This window comes from Neoarius graeffei, chromosome 13 (assembly GCF_027579695.1).
Source record: "Neoarius graeffei isolate fNeoGra1 chromosome 13, fNeoGra1.pri, whole genome shotgun sequence".
Taxonomy (NCBI): domain Eukaryota; kingdom Metazoa; phylum Chordata; class Actinopteri; order Siluriformes; family Ariidae; genus Neoarius; species Neoarius graeffei.
In genome coordinates this window covers 64791243-64814155 of record NC_083581.1, presented here as the reverse complement: position 1 = coordinate 64814155, position 22913 = coordinate 64791243, and the positions used below count along the sequence as shown (strand labels likewise).

The 22913-nt window shown below is 42.1% G+C and overlaps 1 protein-coding gene across 1 annotated transcript in view; it reads left to right on the top strand.

The window, feature by feature from the left end:
* spen (spen family transcriptional repressor) overlaps positions 1 to 22913 on the top strand; it is an 89820-nt gene that overhangs the window by 48061 nt on the left and 18846 nt on the right. The window contains exons 4-7 of the mRNA XM_060938334.1: positions 17804 to 17961; positions 18038 to 18238; positions 22324 to 22475; positions 22638 to 22763. Coding sequence (XP_060794317.1) covers positions 17804 to 17961; positions 18038 to 18238; positions 22324 to 22475; positions 22638 to 22763 — 637 coding nt within the window. The remainder of the gene's footprint in view (positions 1 to 17803; positions 17962 to 18037; positions 18239 to 22323; positions 22476 to 22637; positions 22764 to 22913) is intronic.

Here is a 22913-nt window from a genome sequence, read left to right as displayed (position 1 = left end):
CATTTAGGTTAACTGGCTACTCTAAATTGCCCATAGGTGTGAATGTGTGGGAGTGCGCAGAAAAGAACTGGTCACCCTACTGCTGCAATTCTGGCCAAGTCAACCAAACATGGTTCGCCTCAAGCCTCGATTGGGTTTGGCAGTGATGACTATGATTTGTGGGATTGTCAACTGTGCACAGACAATACTGTTACATACATTTTTAGAGAAGATTTGAAAAAAGATGCTTCGAGTTGACCCTGCAAAAAGTCCAAGAGATCATTTATGGTGCTAGATGATGGATTTAGCATCATAACGAAAAAAAACCTTTCCACTTGCTGCCATTTAACCTTCAGAGACAGAACATGCACAATCACAAGAATGTGTCTGACCCCTTGCAAACATTCTACTATGCTGGGTTCCCATAACTACAAGATTAATGGTCAGCTGTGCCACAGTGATCCATTCATCTGTGACAGTAGATCTAGTCTGATGGGTAGAGGGCATACAGTACCTGCCAGTAACATCAATAGACCGAACCATGACCTGTTCAACTAGAATAGGGCTATCAGCAACACAGGTTCCATAGTCTGCGCAATGTGTTGAAGTGTCATCCACAACTTGGACTGCAATGGCAAGGCATACATCTGTAGATTTGGCCAGTTGTTTGACCAACACTTCTTGTCCCAAGCTGCCTTGTCCATGAATCACACTGTTCAGTGAGTCATCCGTTTGCATACAAATTGACTTCCATTTTTGCTGAAGGTGTTCCAAATTCGTGGAATGATGTTCTTGCAGATTTGCCAGTTCCTGCCATGCTATGAGATCTTGCATCCAATTGTATCAGCCTGGTAAGTATGAAGTTTTCAAAGATTGTGAATCTGCCCCCTGCCAGAGCTTGTTCACCACCTCAATAATGCTTGCCATTTTATCCCCCTCTGGTTGTCAATACTACCGTGGTGTTGGTCTGCACTAGTACATGGGACCATTTTAGGACGTCCTGAAAATCTTGCAGCACTAGCGACACAACTGTCTTTTAACTATGCAGATATGAAGCAGATGTTCTCTTCTTGCAGGGTCAGCACTGGACCAATGCCTCATGGCATGCACACATGCTTTTGTCACAACTAGTACATGCTTTTGCAATATGGTGGACAGTTCAGCATTCAGCCAACACTTGGTCTGAGGTGCAACATTCCCAGTTTTACCACTGGGTTTCCCCATTTTTTTTCTGTCAGAAAGTTTTGCAAAGTGTGTGATTCAATCACCATGTCTATGAACTGCACAGTCTACTGTGGCTTATTTAACTGTGAAAAACAACACCTTTAGCTTTCACCCAACTTTATTTCACACACCACTAACACTTTGCAAGCATTCTTCTACTGACTCATTACAGTTGGTGAGGTTAAAAAACATTCAGTAACAAATTATTTTTATAATCATATAATCAATTTTGATAATCAATGAATCTTACAATGTTCCAATTAAAATAAATTTAAATCACAAACAGAATTTGACAAAATATTGACAAAAAACCTTAAACTTTGAAGATTTAGATGCATATATAAATTGTACCAAATCAGTAGCCTAGTAAACTAGACCCACCCGCCTAGCGGCCAAAAATATTTTTGCCTAGCGAGTGGGTCTAGCCTCGCACCATATAAACAAAAACACCCCGGGCATCAAATCGTGCCCGCCAATCACAACGCAGGGTTTTTGTTTGGATTCTTTGGGCGGGCTTTTGCAGGAGTGACGACAAAGCTGCGCGACGCTGGAGAAAGCACAACAGGAAAGATGGCTACCGCTAGTGAACAGCGCGCGTTTGACTCCGCTTTGGAATCAGTTTTAGAAGAATTAGACTTGGAGTTTTCGTTGAAACATGAGCAGGAAGAGGCTCTCCGCTCATTCCTTTTCAAGAAGGACGTTTTCACTGTTTTGCCGACCGGCTATGGCAAAAGTCTGATCTACCAGCTGGCTCCGCTCATAGCCAAAAGGATGGGGCTAGTTTGTGCAGTACGAAGTATTAATAAACAGCTTTGAAACATTACTTTTTGATTGTTTCTTATTTTCCCGTTATTTTAAATTTAAGGGAAATTATTTCACCAAATACCACTAAATAAAAACTCTCAAAACCAGTTTAAGCAAACCCTTGAAAAACACTTGGAAAAAATAAGAGTGTATGTTAAGTATGTGACTCCAAACTTGTGGTCATTATCTCCAAACTCCTTAATATCTAGAACCTGTTTATTAATTAATACGCATTTTGAAAAATTATTTATTTCAAGGTCTCCCCCACTGCGCGCTCTGACTACGTCACAGTCACTGTTGCGCTGATTGGTCAGAGCGTTGGCCTATACGCACAGAGACAGTTTGAAAGACAGCAGGTTGTCCCTACCCACCCCCGTCGGAAATGTCTACGGATCGAGGCCAGACTAAATATTCACATTTAGTCTGGCTTGCCAGGCTACCAAATCAGTACCCAAAAAATTGATGTTGCTTTGTCATTAAATAATTTTAGTAAAAGCAAAAACTGGATTAACCTAACATCCATTATCCGTAACCGCTTATCCTGTGCGGGGTCGTGGGCAAGCTGGAGCCTATCCCAGCTGACTATGGGCGAGAGGCGGGATTAACCTATTATGGTTTGTTAAACTATTTATATACTAAATTTACTTACTGATTTAAACAGTTTTACTAGTATGATTTCAAAAGTCTCAAGCAACTTCCATACAGCCTAGATCACAACCGGACGTACGATTTTTTTGGCCGTGCGATTTTTGGTGTTTCCCAAATCGCTGCGTTTTTTTTGTTCATGGAGAAAGACACGTGTTGGCCGTAAGTTTGTCTTGCAACCTGAAAAAAACGTAAGCACCCATAGAGTTTGTTTGACATGACAAAGAACCTCTGCGGCCAGTCTACGGCTCGAAAATCAGCACGTCACACGCGCGCCCTCCGTGCGTTTCACGCGCGCCCTCCGTGCGTTTCTTGCGTTTTTTGCACGTAGACCGGCCGTAGGAGCACGTACGGCCGGTTGTGACCGAGGCTTTAGACCATAGGTGGCCAACCCGCGGCTCGCGAACCGCATACGGCTCTTTGCCTGGTGTTATGCGGCTCTCACCTTCACGTCCAAGTTGGTGTTCGTTTGTGGTTTTATGTGCGTTTTCACTTCACTGCAGTTAATTACGGTTATTTTATTAAAGGTGCTTCGCTTGGTTTCATTACGGTATTTTCACATCATGACAAATGCGCAGGTGCGTGAGATGATATGCTAAATTTCAGATCTCAAAATGGCAGGGAAAAAATGCACTTCAAAAAGAAAATATGAAGATGAAAACAGGACGTTTTTAACAGAGTGGGAGGATTTATATTTTTTCGTTGAACGTTAGGGCAAGCCATTCTGCCTTCTATTGCCGCTTTTCCACTACAACCGCGGCTGAGTTGGGCTGAGCCGTGCCGTGCTGAGTCGGGCTGAGTCGAGCTGAGTGGGGCTGTTGGAGTTGCATTTCGACTACAACTGTGCTGAACCGTGCTGGCTGGGAGTGGGTGGACACATTGGGTGGAGTTAGCGAAAGTGGGTGGACGTCACGTGATGTCGTTAAGCAGCGCCATCAGTGATCTTTTAAGCGGTAGTCTCACGACCCGAATAGTAAACAATAAACATGGAGGACATGGAGTCGTTAGTGTTGCTGGTCTTGGTGCTGTGGCTTGTTGTCACCGACAACGCCAACAGATACTGGCAAGAGCGTATAGATGAGGCGAGGCGCATAAGGCTTCATAATTCTCGTAATTCTCCTTCTTCCGGGTTTGCGGTGTTTACAGATCCCAGCGTGCTCGCGGGGCGTGTGTGGGCATGTGAGGACACGCCTCCTCACCAATCAGTGCACAGGAGAGTGTCTGCTCACGCCCCTAGCCTCACTAGGCACGGTTTGGCTCGCTTCAGCCCCACTCCAAAACGGTGCGAGTTTTAGGGGCTGAAGCGAGCCGAGTCGTGCTGTTTTTTGGTAGTCGAAACGTGAGCCGTGTCGGGCTGAAGCGAGCTGAAGTGAGCTGAAAAAGGGTTGTGGAAAAGGGCCATAAGTCAGTCATCATTGTCGCATTTCAAGGCTTCAAATCTTCAGCGTCACTTCAGCTCACTACATGCTAAAATTGACCAGGACTTTCCGAAAGGGAGTGAACTTCGTAAACACAAGTTAATCACGTTAAAAAGTCAATCACAAAAGCAGGTACAGCTCTTCAAAAAATTTACAAAACAATCAGAGACAGTAACACATGCATCGTATAAACTGGCTTGGAACATTTCTGGTGAGTTTCATACCATCCCTGCTGCTGAGGCTTGGGATACGCGCTGGGCGCGCAAGCCTGAGTAGTGGGTGAGTGCTCATTCAGTTTTGATGCCTTGAGTGAGAGTAGAGTATACTGTAAGTGTAAATAGTCATGAGAACACAGAACACATTGAATTTGAAGGTGTGTCCAAACTTTTGGCATGTAGTGTATATACATTATGTATTTGTTCATTTGTTTTCCAGTTCTCAATTTGTGTGCGCGCGTGTGTTGTTCTTTCAAAAATTTGAGCATTGTATTATATTTTATCTATATTTGCACTTGCACTGATCACTGTTCCCAGTGCCTATGGAGCTTGTACTGTTTGAGGAAATTAAATTAGCACTTTGTAATTTCCATTTTCCGACCGACTGTATTTATTTGAATACTTATTTATTTGAATGCAGGTCTTGTGCAGGTCATGCAATTGAGAATTCAAGCTGAATCAAAATGGCTTTTGCATTTTCGATGTTAAACAGGTAACTCCAAAATGCACTAGAATACAGGAAATTGCATCTAAGAAATCCAAAATTTTTCGGGGGAGGCCCCCCGGAACCCCCCCAATGGGGGGAATCCCCACATGTAAACAATGTCTGCCTTTGTGCCCCACCTACAATTTTCTTCACCAGTCAGCACTGTTGAAAATGACTGGCCTGTGGTCTTGGTACTGCAGTAAATGTATCATTATCATGTTGGTGTGGGGCATTGGTTAAGTTGGAGTGTGACATCAATGTGGCTGTGTGTGTGTGTGTGTGTGTGTCCGCGCGCGCAGAAGGAAGGGTAATATTTGTGTGCCCATGTTCATGTGCCGATGTGGCTCTTTGCCGTAACACAGTAAGAATTGTGGCTCTTGGGCTCCGACTGGTTGGCCACCCCTGCTTTAGACCTTATGCTTATCAGGCTTGCACATTTTTAGTGATAAATCCCACGGTCATCATTCAGAGTTCAGTCAGTGCTATGGACCCTTTTCACGTGACGTCACGACAAACGCGGCCGCCATTTTGGACATGTACTACCAGTAGTTTACCACAGCCAGCATTGAGGAACGGCAGCAAAGAAAGTGTTTATTTTCAGCAAGACTTCCATCATGCCACTATATTGTTGTGCACCTGGATGTAGTAACCATCAACAAACAAGGCAAGGTTTATCATTTTATCGGATCCCGACGGAGAAGATGGATAGCGGCCATTAACAGATTGGCAGCCCTCGGCATACCAGCGCTTGTGTAGTGACCACTTTGTTGGAGGTAAGACGAATAAAATTAGCCAGAAAAGGCATTACATTGCTGTTAACATTCTGTGGCGGCGAGTGTGTAACCAAATAGGCTAAAATAACCCATTGTAACCGCTTTGTTCTTCTGTAGTAGCTATTAGCTAACAACATTAGCTAGCGTTGTGTTCCTTTGCTGTTGGTAGACTGTAGGACAGATCAGAGGCAGTGTCCTACAAACAGAGCTTAATTTGAGAGGGAGCAAGCCGGAGCGCGCTCCGGAACCTCGGGCGTTGGCTCCGGCAGCTATTTACACAGGATCCAGTGATCCGACACCTCTCTTGACTATGTAACAAAAAAAAAAACGATTGTCTTTAGGCTTGCCATCCTTCCACTTGCGAGTGGTAAATGATCTGCGCTGGGATCACACACACAGCGGCTCAGTCCCGAATCGTGGCTCGTGCACTTCACTCGCGCGCTGTGTGAGCTGCGCAGGGCCGGAGTGCGCACCCTCCAGAGGGCACTCGCTGTTCAGGGCGGAGTGATTTGGAGCGCAGGATGCCTGCGGAGCCGAGCGTATCCGTGTATTGGTGTTGCTGTGTGCAGACGAATCGTGTATTGGTGCTGCTGTGTGCACACTAATCGCTTTTAAAAACGTTAATCTGATGATCCGCTGATACGGTCTAATGTAAACATGGGCTAAGTGTTCAAAACAAGAGGAACATGTATTTGTCTCTTAAATCCAGGCCGTTCCCTGTAATCTCTAACAGCGGTTGGAGAAAGTAATGGCAAATAGTGAGTGCACAAACCATAGAAGGTAAACTGTACACAGCGCCAGGGCAGTGTGATGGTATGTCTACTTTTAGATCGTGTTAGCTTATCAATGAACACACTCGTCACTCGACGAGTTTCACGTCTTTACGACGGATACTTAAATGTGTGTTAGGTATTATTGTTGCAGTCTAAGCAGTCATTGTAGCAGCTAGATGAGCGAGAACCGAAAGGGTCTGTGCCATAAACCGTTATTTCTGTACGGCGTTGCTAATGTGTCGTTACTGTTGTTATTTCTCCCTCTGCTCGCCCTGTAAATGCCCTACGTCGCTGGATAGCGAAGGTGTTTTCTGCATCTCGCTCCTTTTTCTTGTATGTTCTCCGTTTGTCGCCTTCCTCGCATTCAAACCAATTCGAGCCGAAGTCTGCTACATGTCCAAAATGGTGGTCGCGTTTACGAAGGTCACGTGACTGAAAAGGGTCTATAGGCAGAGTCTTATGTTACGTGCATCAAGACTGACATCCCAGAGGACTTTTTTTTTCCCTCTTCTAGACAGTCAGAAATGATTGATCATGAAGCAAAGAGAAAAAGTACAGCTAGTTCAACTGCAATTTTGGTTTCAGCATGCTGTCATTTTAGTAATTATTTCCAGAAAGACTAGAGCACAGCTCCCCTTTTTGTTTTCTGTTGCTCATACTTCATGAATTTTGTCATGAATTTGCACACGAGCTTGATGCGAAGCCTTTTTTTTTTTCCCCACCACATTCAATCTGACAACTTCTGACTGAGTAAACAAACTGTTGCAAGTCATAGTGAAAGCAGCATTGGACCAACTGAAAACAGTTACTCAATGGCTTCATTAGCGTATTATACCCAGAAACAGACCTATATTTTATATTACAACCCTAAATCAGAAAAAAGTTGGGACGGCATGTTGAAATTGAAATTAAAACTGAAAACAATGCTTTGTAAATAATTTTTGACCTGCATTGCACTCAAAACAATATAACAGCACATTGTTTGATGTTTTACCTCATGATTTTTATTGTTCTTTCAAAATTAACATTTATTACAATTGTGATTCTTGCAACACATTTCAAAAAATGTTGGGCTTGTAAAGCATTTACCACTTTTTATAATGTTGCCCGGCGGCACGGTGGTGTAGTGGTTAGGCCATTCTTAAAAAAAAAATCCGTTTCCTGTCCACCGGGTGAGCAAAAAAATTTTCAGTAGGGAGGGAGGGATTTATTTATTTTTTTTATTTATTTTTTTTTAAATGGATGGATAAGAAATCGCAATGCTGTGTTTGCTTTTTCTTTCAGTACTTTTTTTTATTACAAAAGCAGACACATTTAATAAAATGACAGTTTAATCAACTGAAACTTGTACAAAAACTTTAAGTTAGCATTTTAAATGCCGACTGCAACATTTGCAAAACTTTTACAAAGGTACTTAAAATGTCCGACACACGGACTTTTTGTAGTTCTAAATCGAGCGTTAGGCCTAGTTCGGATGAAATTACACTATTAAAATGATCACTGAATGATTTGTTTTTCTGAATCTTTACTATTTTGTTGTTCGCTAGAATACCATTTTGCGATTTCACACTTGAGCAAATGTTTGAAAACTCCGGATCTCCTTCCTTCATGGTGGCTGCCATTTTTTTGTGCCACACGGCGCATGCGCAGAGCTGATTCGACAGGGCTTTCCACAAGCGCCGGCTGCCGGCCATACAGCCGACTACACAATTAAGTCCAGCCGGCTACTTTAATGACTATTATTTTTGTAGCCCACAGGCTCTAAGTATTAATTTTCGATTTTAATAAAATTAAATGTTTATCTAACGGACTGACAATAATGTCAAACTGAACCGCACTCATTTAAGTTGTGATTCGCGCTGTTTGTACCGATAATGACCACAAATTCCCCGCCGACTTCGTTGATCAAGGGAGAGTAACTCATCCGTGGCCCCGACATGCGGTGTGTGCGCGCGCACTCGGCGGAGGCAGTAGTGTGTCGGGGCCGTCGGAGGCGACATCGGAGGGAACAGAAGCAGAGATAACGCTTATTTTGTCTCCGATAAACCAGTCTTCTCTCGTTCAATTACGTGCTGGCATCAAAAGACACCGTTGGTTGTAAATGAAACCAAACTGAATCGTTGGAGTGTATTTTCATACACAAATGGAGAAATGTTCGCTGAGTGTTTAATTGTGTAGCCACCACTGCAGACCGTTGTCGTTCTTAATTCATAGCATGCAGTTGTGTGAATGTGTCATGCACCGAAAATAAGAGATTTACAAGCCAGGAACGCCTCATGATGCAATACGCAAGAAAAGAAAGATGATTTACTGCCATTTTACTTTGTATTTGAGTAAAATGAATAAATAAACGGTCTGTGGAAAATACATTTAATCCTGGGAACTGCATGCACAGGAGTTTTATTATTAGTGATGCAGTGCTATGCATTGCAAACTACTGACTCCCATATAGGGAGCAAAGCACAGCAAACTCTTGTTCTTCCGTTTTTCATCTTCCGTACAAATTTCGATTTCGAATAACCCAATAACCGTACATCGCACACAGACAAACAGTACATCAAAACGTGCGGCTCGATTGGACTCGCTATGCTATTACTTTGTTCAGCATTCTATGATTTTTTTCGCGACGTAGTCGTGAAAAAAAATCACACAATTTCGCATTCATTTTCTATGGAATTAATTGAAAAAAATGGCACATTTTCAATGTTTTTCAAACATCCGCTGCTCTGGCATGCTTTCACCTAGAGACATGATTCAAACTTTAAAACGTAGACAAACTTCTCCTGTGTGGATCTGGCATTCAACTTTTTTGCTGGGTTCTATACTTTTTGATCAGTCACAGATCAAACACCATGATCAAATCTGGAGAAATTCAGACTTTATAATGGGTGTCTATGGCGTTACACTTCAGTGGAGCTTGTTAGAGTGTAGAGAGATTGAAAAAGTAGCTCAAACTTTCTCATTTAAACTGTGTTTTCAGCCACAATTTTCACTCTACACACATAATTTTCTCAAAAGTTGTAGTCACACTTGTCTTGATTCACACAATGTGTCTACCTGAGCGATAGGACTTAGTTTTTGAATGAGAAGCCTGAAAGTAACGAGAGGACAGGCGCGCTGCCCTATAGACTCCCATTATAAACCTGGCTGCGCTCTGACTGCAAAATCAGAAATGTCACTTGTTTTTAACTCACTCTATTGTCCACATTTTTTACACTAGGGACAAAAAAATTACATCAGTGTGTTCATGAGAGCCTTGTAGCGCTCAATGTGAAAGAATTTTGTGAATAGCTCCTTTCGTTTCCGTGTAAATCCCCGTTGTTCGAGGAGAGGGAACTCTGAGAAAAAGCGCTCTTTGCTTGTCATATTGTGTCTCTTCCCTGCACCTGAGCGCCGTTACCAAGGCGACGAGCACCACTCAGGGAGCAGAGAGGGGAGGGGCTGCTCTCTCTCTCACACACACACACACACACACACACACACACACACACACACACACAGGCTCAGAGCATTGGAGCCTCATAGCCTGCGATACGCGTGCTGCATCACTCTCACCATTTCACACGGGGGAATTGTCGGCTCTAGTTTTGTGTTTACTCCCCCCCCGGCTACTTATTTGTCATGGCTGGCTAGTATGAGCCTTAGGTGGTGTTTACATTAGACCGTATCCGTATCGTTTTCGTTGCGGATGCACTGTCCGTGCACATTAAAACTCCGGGAAACGACTCCACAGGCGGAACAACTTGAATCCGCCAGGGCCCACGTATTCAACCCAGTACGTATCTGATCCGGTGCTGTGTAAACATTGAGGAATGAGGATACGCAGTGCTGAGCTCTAGCTGACGTCGTCATTGGACAACATCACTGTGACATCCACCTTCCTGATTCGCTGGTGTTGGTCATGCCACGTTGGTCATGTGACGCGACTGCTGAAAAACGGCGCGGATTTCACTTCCTGCTATTTGTGTGTGTGTACGCGAATTGTTTTAAAAACGTTAATCTGATGATCCGCTGATTCGAAATAATGTAAACAGGGCCTTAGTGGAAAGCCCTGGGAATGCGTAAATGTCAAGTTCGATTTTAGATTTACGAACCCGAAAAAAATGTCGAAAAACCGGCGTTAAAAAAAAAAATTTCACCCGCACAAACGGCACTCACTCAGCTGGTGGACCGGAAACAGAACATTTTTTAATAATGGCCCTAGTGCTGTCGTCTCACAGCAAGAAGGTCCGGGTTCGAGCCCCGTGGCCGGCGAGGGCCTTTCTGTGCGGAGTTTGCATGTTCTCCCCGTGTCCGCGTGGGTTTCCTCCGGGTGCTCCAGTTTCCCCCACAGTCCAAAGACATGCAGGTTAGGTTAACTGGTGACTCTAAATTGACCGTAGGTGTGAATGTGAGTGTGAATGGTTGTCTGTGTCTATGTGTCAGCCCTGTGATGACCTGGCGACTTGTCCAGGGTGTACCCCGCCTTTCGCCCGTAGTCAGCTGGGATAGGCTCCAGCTTGCCTGCGACCCTGTAGAACAGGATAAAGCGGCTAGAGATAATGAGATGAGATGATAATGTTGCCATTCCTTCTCACAACACTTAAAAGATGTTTTGGGACTGAAGAAACCAAGTGATGAAGTGTTTCCGGTGTTATTTTGTCCCATTCTTCTTGCTAATAGGTCTTCAGGTGTGCAGCAGTACGGAGTTGTTGTTGATATTTTTCATTTCAAAATTTGCCACACATTCTCTGTTGGGGACAGAGGAGACAGGCGCCCTCTTCTTCCGCAGCCGTGCCTTTGTAATGTGTGCAGATTGTGGTTTTGCTTTGTCTTGTTGAAATATCCCTGGAAACTGACACAACCCCATACCATGTCAGACCCTGGCTTTTGGACTTGTTGCTAGTAACAGTCTGGATGGCCTTTTTCCATCTTTGGTCTGGAGCACACAGCGTCCATTTATTCCAAAAAGACCAGTAATACTGATTTCTCTGAACACGATACACATTTCCACAATGTGATGGTCCATCCCAGATGCCTCAGAGCCCAGAGAAGTCGACAGCACTTCTGGACAACGTTAATATAAGGCTTTCTTTTTTTCAGTAAAGTTTTGGGTGACATTTGTGGATGTAACTCCATTTTGTAGTGCTTGGCCAAGGTTTGCCAAAGTAATCCTGAGCCCATGTGGTTATATTAGCTATAGGGATCTGTCTCAGAAACTGGGTACTGTGGGGGTACCCCACTAAATATACTCAGTCAATAAACTATACGGTTTTGAATGGTGATGTTGGTTTTAATTTGAAATAAAATGATGAAAGAAATAATACATATAAAACTAAATCTTTGATGTGAATACTCTATTCAGAATTTGGCAAAAATTCTGCAAATTTGTGGAAAAATGGCGGTTTGATCTGGGACGCGATAAATGGTTGACTACATCGCGTTCCCTTAAAAAGGTTGTAGTCCACTGAAAAGTCTACAGTTTTCACTAATTGTATTTTAAGTTGTAACTTTATACACCTAAGGATTGGTGCGCTCACAGAATAATCATAACCGTAATAAAACATCATGCAAAATATTTGATCACCGTCGTAACTCCATTTTCCGCGTACCCAAAACCAATACGATCATGTGTTTTGATCTAAACGGAAAGCCTCAGGGTCAAGGTCACTACCTCAACAAACGTAGTAGCTTAAAATCTCATCTCATTATCTGTAGCCGCTTTATCCTGTTCTACAGGGTCGCAGGCAAGCTGGAGCCTATCCCAGCTGACTACGAGCGAAAGGCGGGGTACACCCTGGACAAGTCGCCAGCTCATCACAGGGCTGACACATAGACACAGACAACCATTCACACTCACATTCACACCTACGGTCAATTTAGAGTCACCAGTTAACCTAACCTGCATGTCTTTGGACTGTGGGGGAAACCGGAGCACCCGGAGGAAACCCACGCGGACACGGTATCTTGGATGCTCTGGTGAGCGGCCTCTTTATCTCTGTAGAACGCGCCACTTGCGACGAGATTCACAGCACCAAAGAGACCGAGTTGGAAGTTTCCGGGTTACTTATGGCTTCCTGGAGGATGTGACGTAGGTGATCCCGCCCAGCCGTGACACAGGTCAACGCGGAAGCTGGCCGATGGGACCTGTAGTTTCTTAAAGGGACTGTGTGTACCTACAAATATATTGAATATATGAAAATTTGAATTATTAATGGAACTGCAAATAACTACGAATTTTAATGGACGTTTTTTAGAAAAACTAGTGTTGACAGTGAGTAATAACCAGTCCCCATAAAATGTAGATATTATTTTGAATTAATGCAATACACATTGATTTTGGTACATATTATTCCATATAATAGTGTTTTTATTTCAATAAGTATGAAAATAGGCATCAGGTGTTTTAATTAACTACAGCTCAGATTGCAGGAAATAGGGTGTGTAAGGTCTCATTTTGAAAAAAAATTCCCGGGGGGTGTCCCCCTGGACCTCCCTTATTACTTCAGGTGCCTTTGGCGCCCTCAGGACATTTTACAGATTTTCTGCTTTTTTTTCATCAGGACCCACTCTCATCCCTGTTGTATGTAATTGATCAGGATGAGAAAATGGATCGTTTTGACAGTATGCATTATTGAAAGGGTCATTTTTAACAGCATCACTGATACTGCTTATATTTCACTGTCATTTTGTAAGCAAACAGTCCTATTTCGCCATATCAAATACCCAAAATGTATCATATTATTCATATTTAAGTGAATAATCAATTCAGTCATCATAACTTGGCATTTTTAACCCAAGCAATCAAAAAGAGGAAATTTATTCAATATTTTCACTCATCTGTGAAGGAGGGGCTTTAATTCTTCATGATGTAGTTATTTTATATGCAAATCAATTTTACAAAAGCATTTGAATTGTAATCAAAATATAATTTAACTTTAAGTTGTGAGAATGATTACGTTTTACACCTTCTCTTGAGATTCAGTTCATGGAGAGATGTCCTGACATTTTCCTTTAGAATTCGCTGGTATAATTCAGAATTCATTGTTCCATCAATGATGGCAAGCCGTCCTGGCCCAGATGCAGCAAAACAGGCCCAAACCATCATACTACCACCATCATGTTTCACAGATGGGATAAGGTTCTTCTGCTGGAATGCAGTGTTTTCCTTTCTCCAAACATAACGCTTCTCATTTAAACCAAAAAGTTCTATTTTGGGCTCATCCGTCCACAAAACATTTATCCGATAGCCTTCTGGCTTGTCCACGTGATCTTTAGCAAACTGCAGATGAGCAGCAATGTTCTTTTTGGAGAGCAGTGGCTTTCTCCTTGCAACCCTGCCATGCACACCATTTGTTGTTCAGTGTGCTCCTGATGGTGGACTCATGAACGTTAACATTAGCCAATGTGAGAGAGGCCTTCAGTTGCTTAGAAGTTTGGGGTCCTTTGTGACCTTGTCGACTATTACACGCCTTTCTCTTGGAGTGATCTTTGTTGCTCGACCACTCCTGAGGAGGGTAAATGGTCTTGAATTTCCTCCATTTGTACACAGTCTGTCTGACTGTGGATTGGTGGAGTCCAAACTCTTTAGAGATGGTTTTGTAACCTTTTCCAGCCTGATGAGCATCAACAACGCTTTTTCTGAGGTCCTCAGAAATCTCCTTTGGTCGTGCCATGATACACTTCCACAAACATGTGTTGTGAAGATCAGACTTTGATAGATCCCTGTTCTTTAAATAAAACAGGGTGCCCACTCACACCTGATTGTCATCCCATTGATTGAAAACACCTGACTCTAATTTCACCTTCAAATTAACTGCTAACCCTAGAGGTTCACATACTTTTGCCACTCATAGATATGTAATATTGGATTATTTTCCTCAATAAATAAATGACCAAGTATAATATTTTTGTCTCATTTGTTTAACTGGGTTCTCTTTATCTATGTTTAGGACTTGTCTGAAAATCTGATGATGTTTTAGGTGATATTTATGCAGAAATATCGAAAATTCTAAAGGGTTCACATACTTTCAAGCACCACTGTATTATACAATCCTATCTCTGACAAGTTAAAATTTTACCAACCAGCATTCCAGGTAGAGGTCTGCGCGGGACAGAATTTTCAGTCCCGCTCCCGCGTTGTGCAGTCCCGCTCCCAGAAAGAATTATGATTTTCAGTCCCGCTCCCGCCCGCGCCTGCCATATTTTGTCCCGCCTGCGCCTGCCATATTTTGTCCCGCCCGCGCCTGCCATATTTTGTCCCGCTCCCGCCCGCAAATCCCGCATGATGCAGACGTTCGCGTTATTTCTCACGAAAGTTCTTGTCATTGGCTTGGGGAATTAAACATGCTGAGCTCTCCACTGACCGATCCTTCACCTAGCGCACGTAGCGAGGGTGCGCATTGCCAGGCGGCATGCATAGCTGAAGCTTTACAGAGATAGTCTGCTCTTCTGCCATGATCGGAGATCTCAAACATGGAAGAGCGGAAAGGAATCGGAAACGTACGCGAGATTAGACCACATCCACAAATTTAGGCATCTTAAAATGTTTTTATTAATGCCAAATAAAATATCCAGCACAAATTATATATGAGTGATTCCACGCTTATGGGTACTGAAATGGGGACATGAACTTATTTACCTAAAACCATTTCTTTTTTTACCATCAGGTCACAAAACATGTAATCTTTAATGAATGATATGTTAAAAGATAACTTTAATTTTCTGAGATGTAATAAAAACATATTTATATGCCAAAGTCAGAACGTAACAGAAGTGTTGTGGACATATATATTCTCAATTTTAACAATGTAGAATTACTTTTTGAAACATAGGAAGGTGATGTTTTAGCAAATATAATTAATAAACATGTGTAGTAGAGGGCGGCACGGTGGTGTAGTGGTTAGCGCTGTCGCCTCACAGCAAGAAGGTCCTGGGTTCGAGCCCCGGGGCCGGCGAGGGCCTTTCTGTGTGGAGTTTGCATGTTCTCCCCGTGTCCGCGTGGGTTTCCTCCGGGTGCTCCGGTTTCCCCCACAGTCCAAAGACATGCAGGTTAGGTTAACTGGTGACTCTAAATTGACCGTAGGTGTGAATGTGAGTGTGAATGGTTGTCTGTGTCTATGTGTCAGCCCTGTGATGACCTGGCGACTTGTCCAGGGTGTACCCCGCCTTTCGCCCGTAGTCAGCTGGGATAGGCTCCAGCTTGCCTGCAACCCTGTAGAAGGATAAAGCGGCTAGAGATAATGAGATGAGATGAATGTGTAGTAGAATAAACATACACATTCTTTCAATAAGATTAACATGGTATATAGCTAGATTGTAATTAATTTGTAACAGACGCGAGATGGACAATCGTAACAGAAGTAATGTAACAGACATCATTTTGGAACTCATAGGCTTGACTTTGGCATATAAATATGTTTTTTATTACATCTCAGAAAATTAAAGTTATCTTTTAACATATCATTCATTAAAGATTACATGTTTTGTGACCTGATGGTAAAAAAAGAAATGGTTTTAGGTGAATAAGTTCATGTCCCCATTTCAGTACCCATAAGCGTGGAATCACTCATATGATAGACATAAATTAATAATTTATAAATTTTATTTTAAACACGTTTTTAGTTAGCGGGACTGCAGCTTATCACCTCTCCCGCCCGCTCCTGCATTGTGCACTCCCCCTCCCACCCGCGCCCGCAATGAGCTTTCAAAATTTGTCCCGCGCCGCACTGCTTTGCGTCGGGTCCCGCGGGACTCCCGCAGGAGTGCAGGGCTCTAATTCCAGTGTCCGGTTTCACTAAAGTAGTTTAGACTGGTCTATGGGTTAAGATTGGTCTTAAGTTTCTTTATAGACCAGTCTAATGCAAGTAAGACAGTTTCACAAAAGTTAAGACTAATTTTTTAAGTCTAATTTAGGCTTAAAAAGTAAGACACCCTCCCCCCAGTCTAATATGGGTCTAAGGGCTATAAAATTTAATTTAAAAAAAAACAGTCAAGCCATAAGTGCCATCAATGTCAATAACTACAAGAAAGCTTGAAATGTTAAGGCAGTGAAGTACATTGCAAGTACGTAATACACAAATTTAGGCTATTATAATCTAACTATAAAGTATTCAATAAAGAACAAACAGTGTAATGCCAGCTTATTCATTTTATTACTTATATATAAATAATATAAATATCAATTCATTTATGCATATAATTACATCACCACTCATCACTTATCTCTCTCTCATATACACACACACACACACATTACTACATCACTCCTCCATCTGCGCAAGTCTCTTCAATTTAAGTTGCAGTCTTTCCTTTTGGTAGGCTTTTCGTGTAGTGTCACATCCGCGCAGGTACTGGGTGATGACAACTCCGAGGGTGAAGGAGCCTCAGCTTCAACGCTGCTAGCAACGTTGCTAAGGGAGTTGCTGCTGGGTCTGGCGAAGCCGGTTACTCCGCTCTCCTTTGCTCCTTTCACTCCCCAGAATAAGGGCGACTCGTCGCCATAAATGTTGATGACCATTTCGGTGGTTACTTTTAGTTTCTTCAAACCCCCTCCTCCAGTGGGGGTGTTTTTACGCACGGCAGCAACATCTCTTCTCGCAGATGGATTAACGCTATTCACAGACGACGTTATTTTTTCCCACACTTCATGTTTTTTCTTATTGCTACATTCTTCGCTGAATTTGCCTAATAAAACGTCTTTGTAGGAATTAAATTCCTCTAATATAGCCAGATTTTCCAAGTGGCTAAACGGCACTGAACGACCACTGTCCGCCATTTTTTTTGTTTTGAAAAGAGTCTTAAAATACCCACAATCCTTTGCAGCATAGTACAACTTAAGATAGTCAGAGTCTTAACTGCTTTGTGCAACAGTATTTGTTAGACGTCTATGCTAAGCCCGACTATACCCGCTGTCTAAGTTAAAGTCATAGTCTAACTTAGTGAAACCGGCTGCAGGAGTAAATAGTAGTTTGTACTGGTAAGGGTTAAAGTAATAATGAATGGTTGTTTGTGACGATTTACAGTGATTCTCTGATATTTATATAACGCCTGCTGGGTATTGTAATGAACACTGATGAGGGTAAATGTGACAGTAATATATGGGTTTTCTTCCACTTCTCAACAAACGTGTCAGTAGGGAGACTTTCTATTTTAAATTGCCCCTCGGTCTGAGTGTGTGTGTGTGTGTGTGTGTGCGACGCCCAGCAGGGTGTATTTGTAACTTGCACGCACAGGCTCTGGATGCACCATGACCCTGACCAGGATAAAGCGATTACTGAAGATAATTAAATGAAAAAGAAATGAATGAAAATATGAACTGTTTCAAAATGATTGTAACTGCTACAGTTTTTCATGTCATGCTAATGTTTTTTGAGGATTCACGCATGTTGTGTTGCTTTAGGTCCCCACAGGTGCTGTTGTACTGACAAAAATGTAAGATTAAGGTTGAAAAAAAGTTAAAATGTCGATGGTGAATATTTACAGGGTTTTTGTGCTTTATAAACAGTGAATCCAGTAGCAGCTCCAGTGATGAGTCTCCAGCTCGATCTGTTCAGTCAACTGCTGTACCAGCTCCTTCCTCTCAGCCTCTGCCTCCACTTGATAAAGATGAGCCCCGCAAGAGTTTTGGTATCAAAGTGCAGAACCTGCCTGTGCGTTCAACAGGTAAACGTCTGGGATTATTCTATAATCATGATACTGATGGTGATCGTGGTGGTGACAATATTTTGTTCAATTTCAGATACTAGTCTGAAAGATGGTCTTTTCCATGAGTTTAAAAAGCACGGAAAAGTGACATCAGTTCAGATTCATGGTGCCTCTGAAGAAAGATATGGACTTGTCTTTTTTCGTCAGCAAGAGGACCAAGAAAAAGCTCTTAGTGCATCAAAGGGAAAACTCTTTTTTGGGATGCAAATTGATGTTACTGCCTGGACTGGCCCTGGTGAGTTAGTTTTTTAAAGGTAGCCATGAGTACCTTTTTAATAGAGAATGTTAAAAAGGATACAGGCAAATTATTTTCTCTTAGGTTCATCTGTTAAATCGGAGATATTTTACTCACTGTCAATGTAATATTTATATTATATGGACACGAGTGTTTTACTAGGAAATACGCCACTCATTTTTCATGCGAGCTACATCGGGGACATGGAGATCCAAAACCATGACGTAAATCTTTATATGTCACTCGTGAGGAAATTGATGAATTGTTTTGATAAATTTGGGGACTTTTTGTTGGTGAATGTGTTGAGAAAATAAAAAGAAAATCACACATTGGCTTGAAGATATGAAGTTTATCTTCTCCTGTTGAAAAACCCACATTTTTCATACAAAATACATAGCGGATCTGAGTGACTTATTTAAATAATATTGGCTGGTGTTGAGTGGTCTATCAGATACAACCCCGATTCCAAAAAAGTTGGGACAAGGTACAAATTGTAAATAAAAATGGAATGCAATGATGTGGAAGTTTCAGAATTCCATATTTTATTCAGAATAGAACATAGATGACATATCAAATGTTTAAACTGAGAAAACGCATCATTTAAAGAGAAAAATTAGGTGATTTTAAATTTCATGACAACAACACATCTCAAAAAAGTTGGGACAAGGCCATGTTTACCACTGTGAGACATCCCCTTTTCTCTTTACAACAGTCTGTAAACGTCTGGGGACTGAGGAGACAAGTTGCTCAAGTTTAGGGATAGGAATGTTAACCCATTCTTGTCTAATGTAGGATTCTAGTTGCTCAACTGTCTTGGGTCTTTTTTGTCGTATCTTTCGTTTTATGATGCGCCAAATGTTTTCTATGGGTGAAAGATCTGGACTGCAGGCTGGCCAGTTCAGTACCCGGACCCTTCTTCTACGCAGCCATGATGCTGTAATTGATGCAGTATGTGGTTTGGCATTGTCATGTTGGAAAATGCAAGGTCTTCCCTGAAAGAGACGTTGTCTGGATGGGAGCATATGTTGCTCTAGACCCTGGATATACCTTTCAGCATTGATGGTGTCTTTCCAGATGTGTAAGCTGCCCATGCCACATGCACTAATGCAACCCCATACCATCAGAGATGCAGGCTTCTGAACTGAGCGCTGATAACAACTTGGGTCGTCCTTCTCCTCTTTAGTCCGAATGACATGTCGTCCCTGATTTCCATAAAGAACTTCAAATTTTGATTCGTCTGACCACAGAACAGTTTTCCACTTTGCCGCAGTCCATTTTAAATGAGCCTTGGCCCAGAGAAGACGTCTGCGCTTCTGGATCATGTTTAGATACGGCTTCTTCTTTGAACTATAGAGTTTTAGCTGGCAACGGCGGATGGCACAGTGAATTGTGTTCACAGATAATGTTCTCTGGAAATATTCCTGAGCTCATTTTGTGATTTCCAATACAGAAGCATGCCTGTATGTGATGCAGTGCCGTCTAAGGGCCCGAAGATTACGGGCACCCAGTATGGTTTTCCGGCCTTGACCCTTACGCACAGAGATTCTTCCAGATTCTCTGAATCTTTTGATATTATGCACTGTAGATGATGATATGTTCAAACTCTTTGCAATTTTACACTGTCGAACTCCTTTCTGATATTGCTCCACTATTTGTCGGCGCAGAATTAGGGGGATTGGTGATCCTCTTCCCATCTTTACTTCTGAGAGCCGCTGCCACTCCAAGATGCTCTTTTTATACCCAGTCATGTTAATGGCCTATTGCCAATGGAGCACTTGCATGTGACGTCACAGCCGATCCAGATTGTGACAGACGCCATCTTTTCGGTCAAACGCCATATTTCCGCCTTCTACTTCTACTTCTGGTTCTACTTCTGCTTCTACTTCTACCTTTTCTTCTGGAAAAACCTACTATATACAATTCTACTACAACGGCTGCGGCTACAAGCTCTCCCTGCCTGTGCACATTTTTTATGTTTTTTGTGTGTATTTTTGCGTGTTGTTCGTCTGTACCGGACTTCAGTATCCACTACAACCGTATGGACTTACTGGACATTGGTTTCCAGCAGAAAATGACGGTTTGTAGCGATTTCCATCGCATGCACAACATTCTGGACGAGAAAAAAAAAACATTCCGGACGAGATAGCGAGACCAGCGGGGTCTCCGTGGATTGTTATTGGAAGCAAAGCTAAGGAGGCGGCGCCGGGAGCAAAAGCGAGGCTGCAGAGCCGGCCTGTTGACTAAGCTCAGAAAACAGCCACTCAAACCTCCCCTGCTAAGCCTCTACCTCTCCAACGCCAGGTAAACAAGACAGACGATTTGAAATTACAGCTGGAATTACCTTATTCTATTCTATAATCGGCTGGTCAGTGCTATACTCAATACTTAAGTGAGTTACCCATCCAGTGAGGATCATTTTCTTGTTTACAAGATGCCACATCTGAGTCGCTGACAAATCCTTAATTTCTGTAAAGATAACTGTCCAGAGATTTATAAGCACGCAGTGCTTCACCACTGAACAGCGAGGGAAAGTTGATGAGGTAATTATACACATCCGGGTATTCCGCTGGCAGTTACATATCCACTGACACGGTCGTGAAAACTCCGTCCGGAAAGCCATAAGGGTCAATAATCTGTAGATCGTTTATTTTAGACATATATCTAGTTATCTGTTCATTAGAAAAATGAGCCGTGTAGTCCGTCGGTTGAAATTGATCCATTCTGTACACGAGTGCAGCAGTATTCAGCTGTGCTGTTGACCGACAAGATGGCGCCTGTGTACTTTCTGGTCACGTGACTGCAAGATCTCTGTTGACCTAATGAGTTGCAATTTGGTCCTCCAGCTGTTCCTTTTTTGTACCTTTAACTTTTCCAGCCTCTTATTGCCCCTGTCCCAACTTTTTTGAGATGTGTTGCTGTCATGAAATTTCAAATGAGCCAATATTTGGCATGAAATTTCAAAATGTCTCACTTTCGACATTTGATATGTTGTCTATGTTCTATTGTGAATACAATATCAGTTTTTGAGATTTGTAAATTATTGCATTCCGTTTTTATTTACAATTTGTACTTTGTCCCAACTTTTTTGGAATCGGGGTTGTATATTCCATTCATCTAGCATGATATTGAACGAGTTGAAGATGAGTTCAGTATCATGCTAGCTGAATGGAATATATCTGATATACCATGAAAAAAAAAAGTCAGCCATTATTATTATTATTATTATTATGCATACATACTCTTCATATCAGCATTCTCAAAGGCCAACGCTAGCTTACCTGCGAGTTAGCACTGTTAGCGCAGCAGTGCAGTCACCTTCCAGCTGTTGTAGCGTTCATCAGTAGTGTTAGCGAATACAAATAAAGCAGTGCGACCGAGCGCAAGTAGCACAGGCTAATATGACTGAGAAACTAAGATTTCTGTCTCCAGAGTCTTCTTCCATGCACACTCGCTACAGTATTTTTCACTCATACTTCAGTATTCATGTCTCTATGTAATTTACTTAGTTACTTTTTTAAATCAGCATCGACAACTACACACAATTGAGCAACCTGGCAGCCAAAGTTCTCTCAAAATCTTCCATTTTTAACGAAGCAAACCTGGCGGCCATGTTTGTTTAGAAATTGTCACAGTAGCCTGCTAGCATGGAAGTTTTACATCTCTGACGTGTCTTTTTTCCAGTTTTACGATGTCCGTTGGTATGTTTTTCTCTTGTAAATATGTGTGAAGAATATCTAATGAAGTAAACAGTTTGAAAAACTGTTTCATACTCAGTGCTATGTAAATGTAATTTTGTAAATTAATTGGTAATAAGCCCTGCGATGACCTGGCGACTTGTCCAGGGTGTGCCCCGCCTCTTGCCCATAGTCAGCTGGGATAGGCTCCAGCTTGCCCGCAACCCTGCACAGGATAAGCGGTTACAGATAATGGATGGATAATTGGTAATATATCAGTGTGTTCAACTGACGTTTTACACACATTTACATATTGTTCTTTAAATCATTTCACAGAATGAATAAAAATTTATCGTATGTAACAGATTGCAGCATTTGCACTAATTATATGTCCATGTTTTTGGCATGCAGAGACCGAAAGTGAGAATGAGTTCCGGCCACTCGATGAACGGATAGATGAATTTCATCCCAAAGCTACACGAACACTGTTCATTGGAAATTTAGAGAAGACCACAAGTTACCATGACCTGCTTAACATTTTTCAGCGCTTTGGGGACATTGTTGTAAGTTGGGTTTGAGTAATAAGGAAAACTACTTTTGCCAAATGTGCTCAATGTTGTATTTTGTTCTCACATTAATTTAACAGTCAGTCAGTCTGTTTCTTGAATTAATTGAAATTGAAATGCTAATGATTGTCTGATGTTTGCCTCATCCATCCTCGACAGGATATTGATATAAAGAAGGTAAATGGTGCCCCACAGTATGCCTTTCTGCAATACTGTGACATCGCTAGTGTCTGCAAAGCAATAAAGAAAATGGATGGCGAGTACCTTGGGAGTAATAGATTAAAGGTGAGGATTAAAATGTGTACCTTTATTTTTAACTTTTTAAAAAATGAAACTTGGAAATATCTGAGTTCTGTTGTGCTGGTTGAGTTTAATTGACCAGCACAGTAAGTGTGTTACTGTTTGGGTTGGGTATAAACATATTTTTCTGGCCAT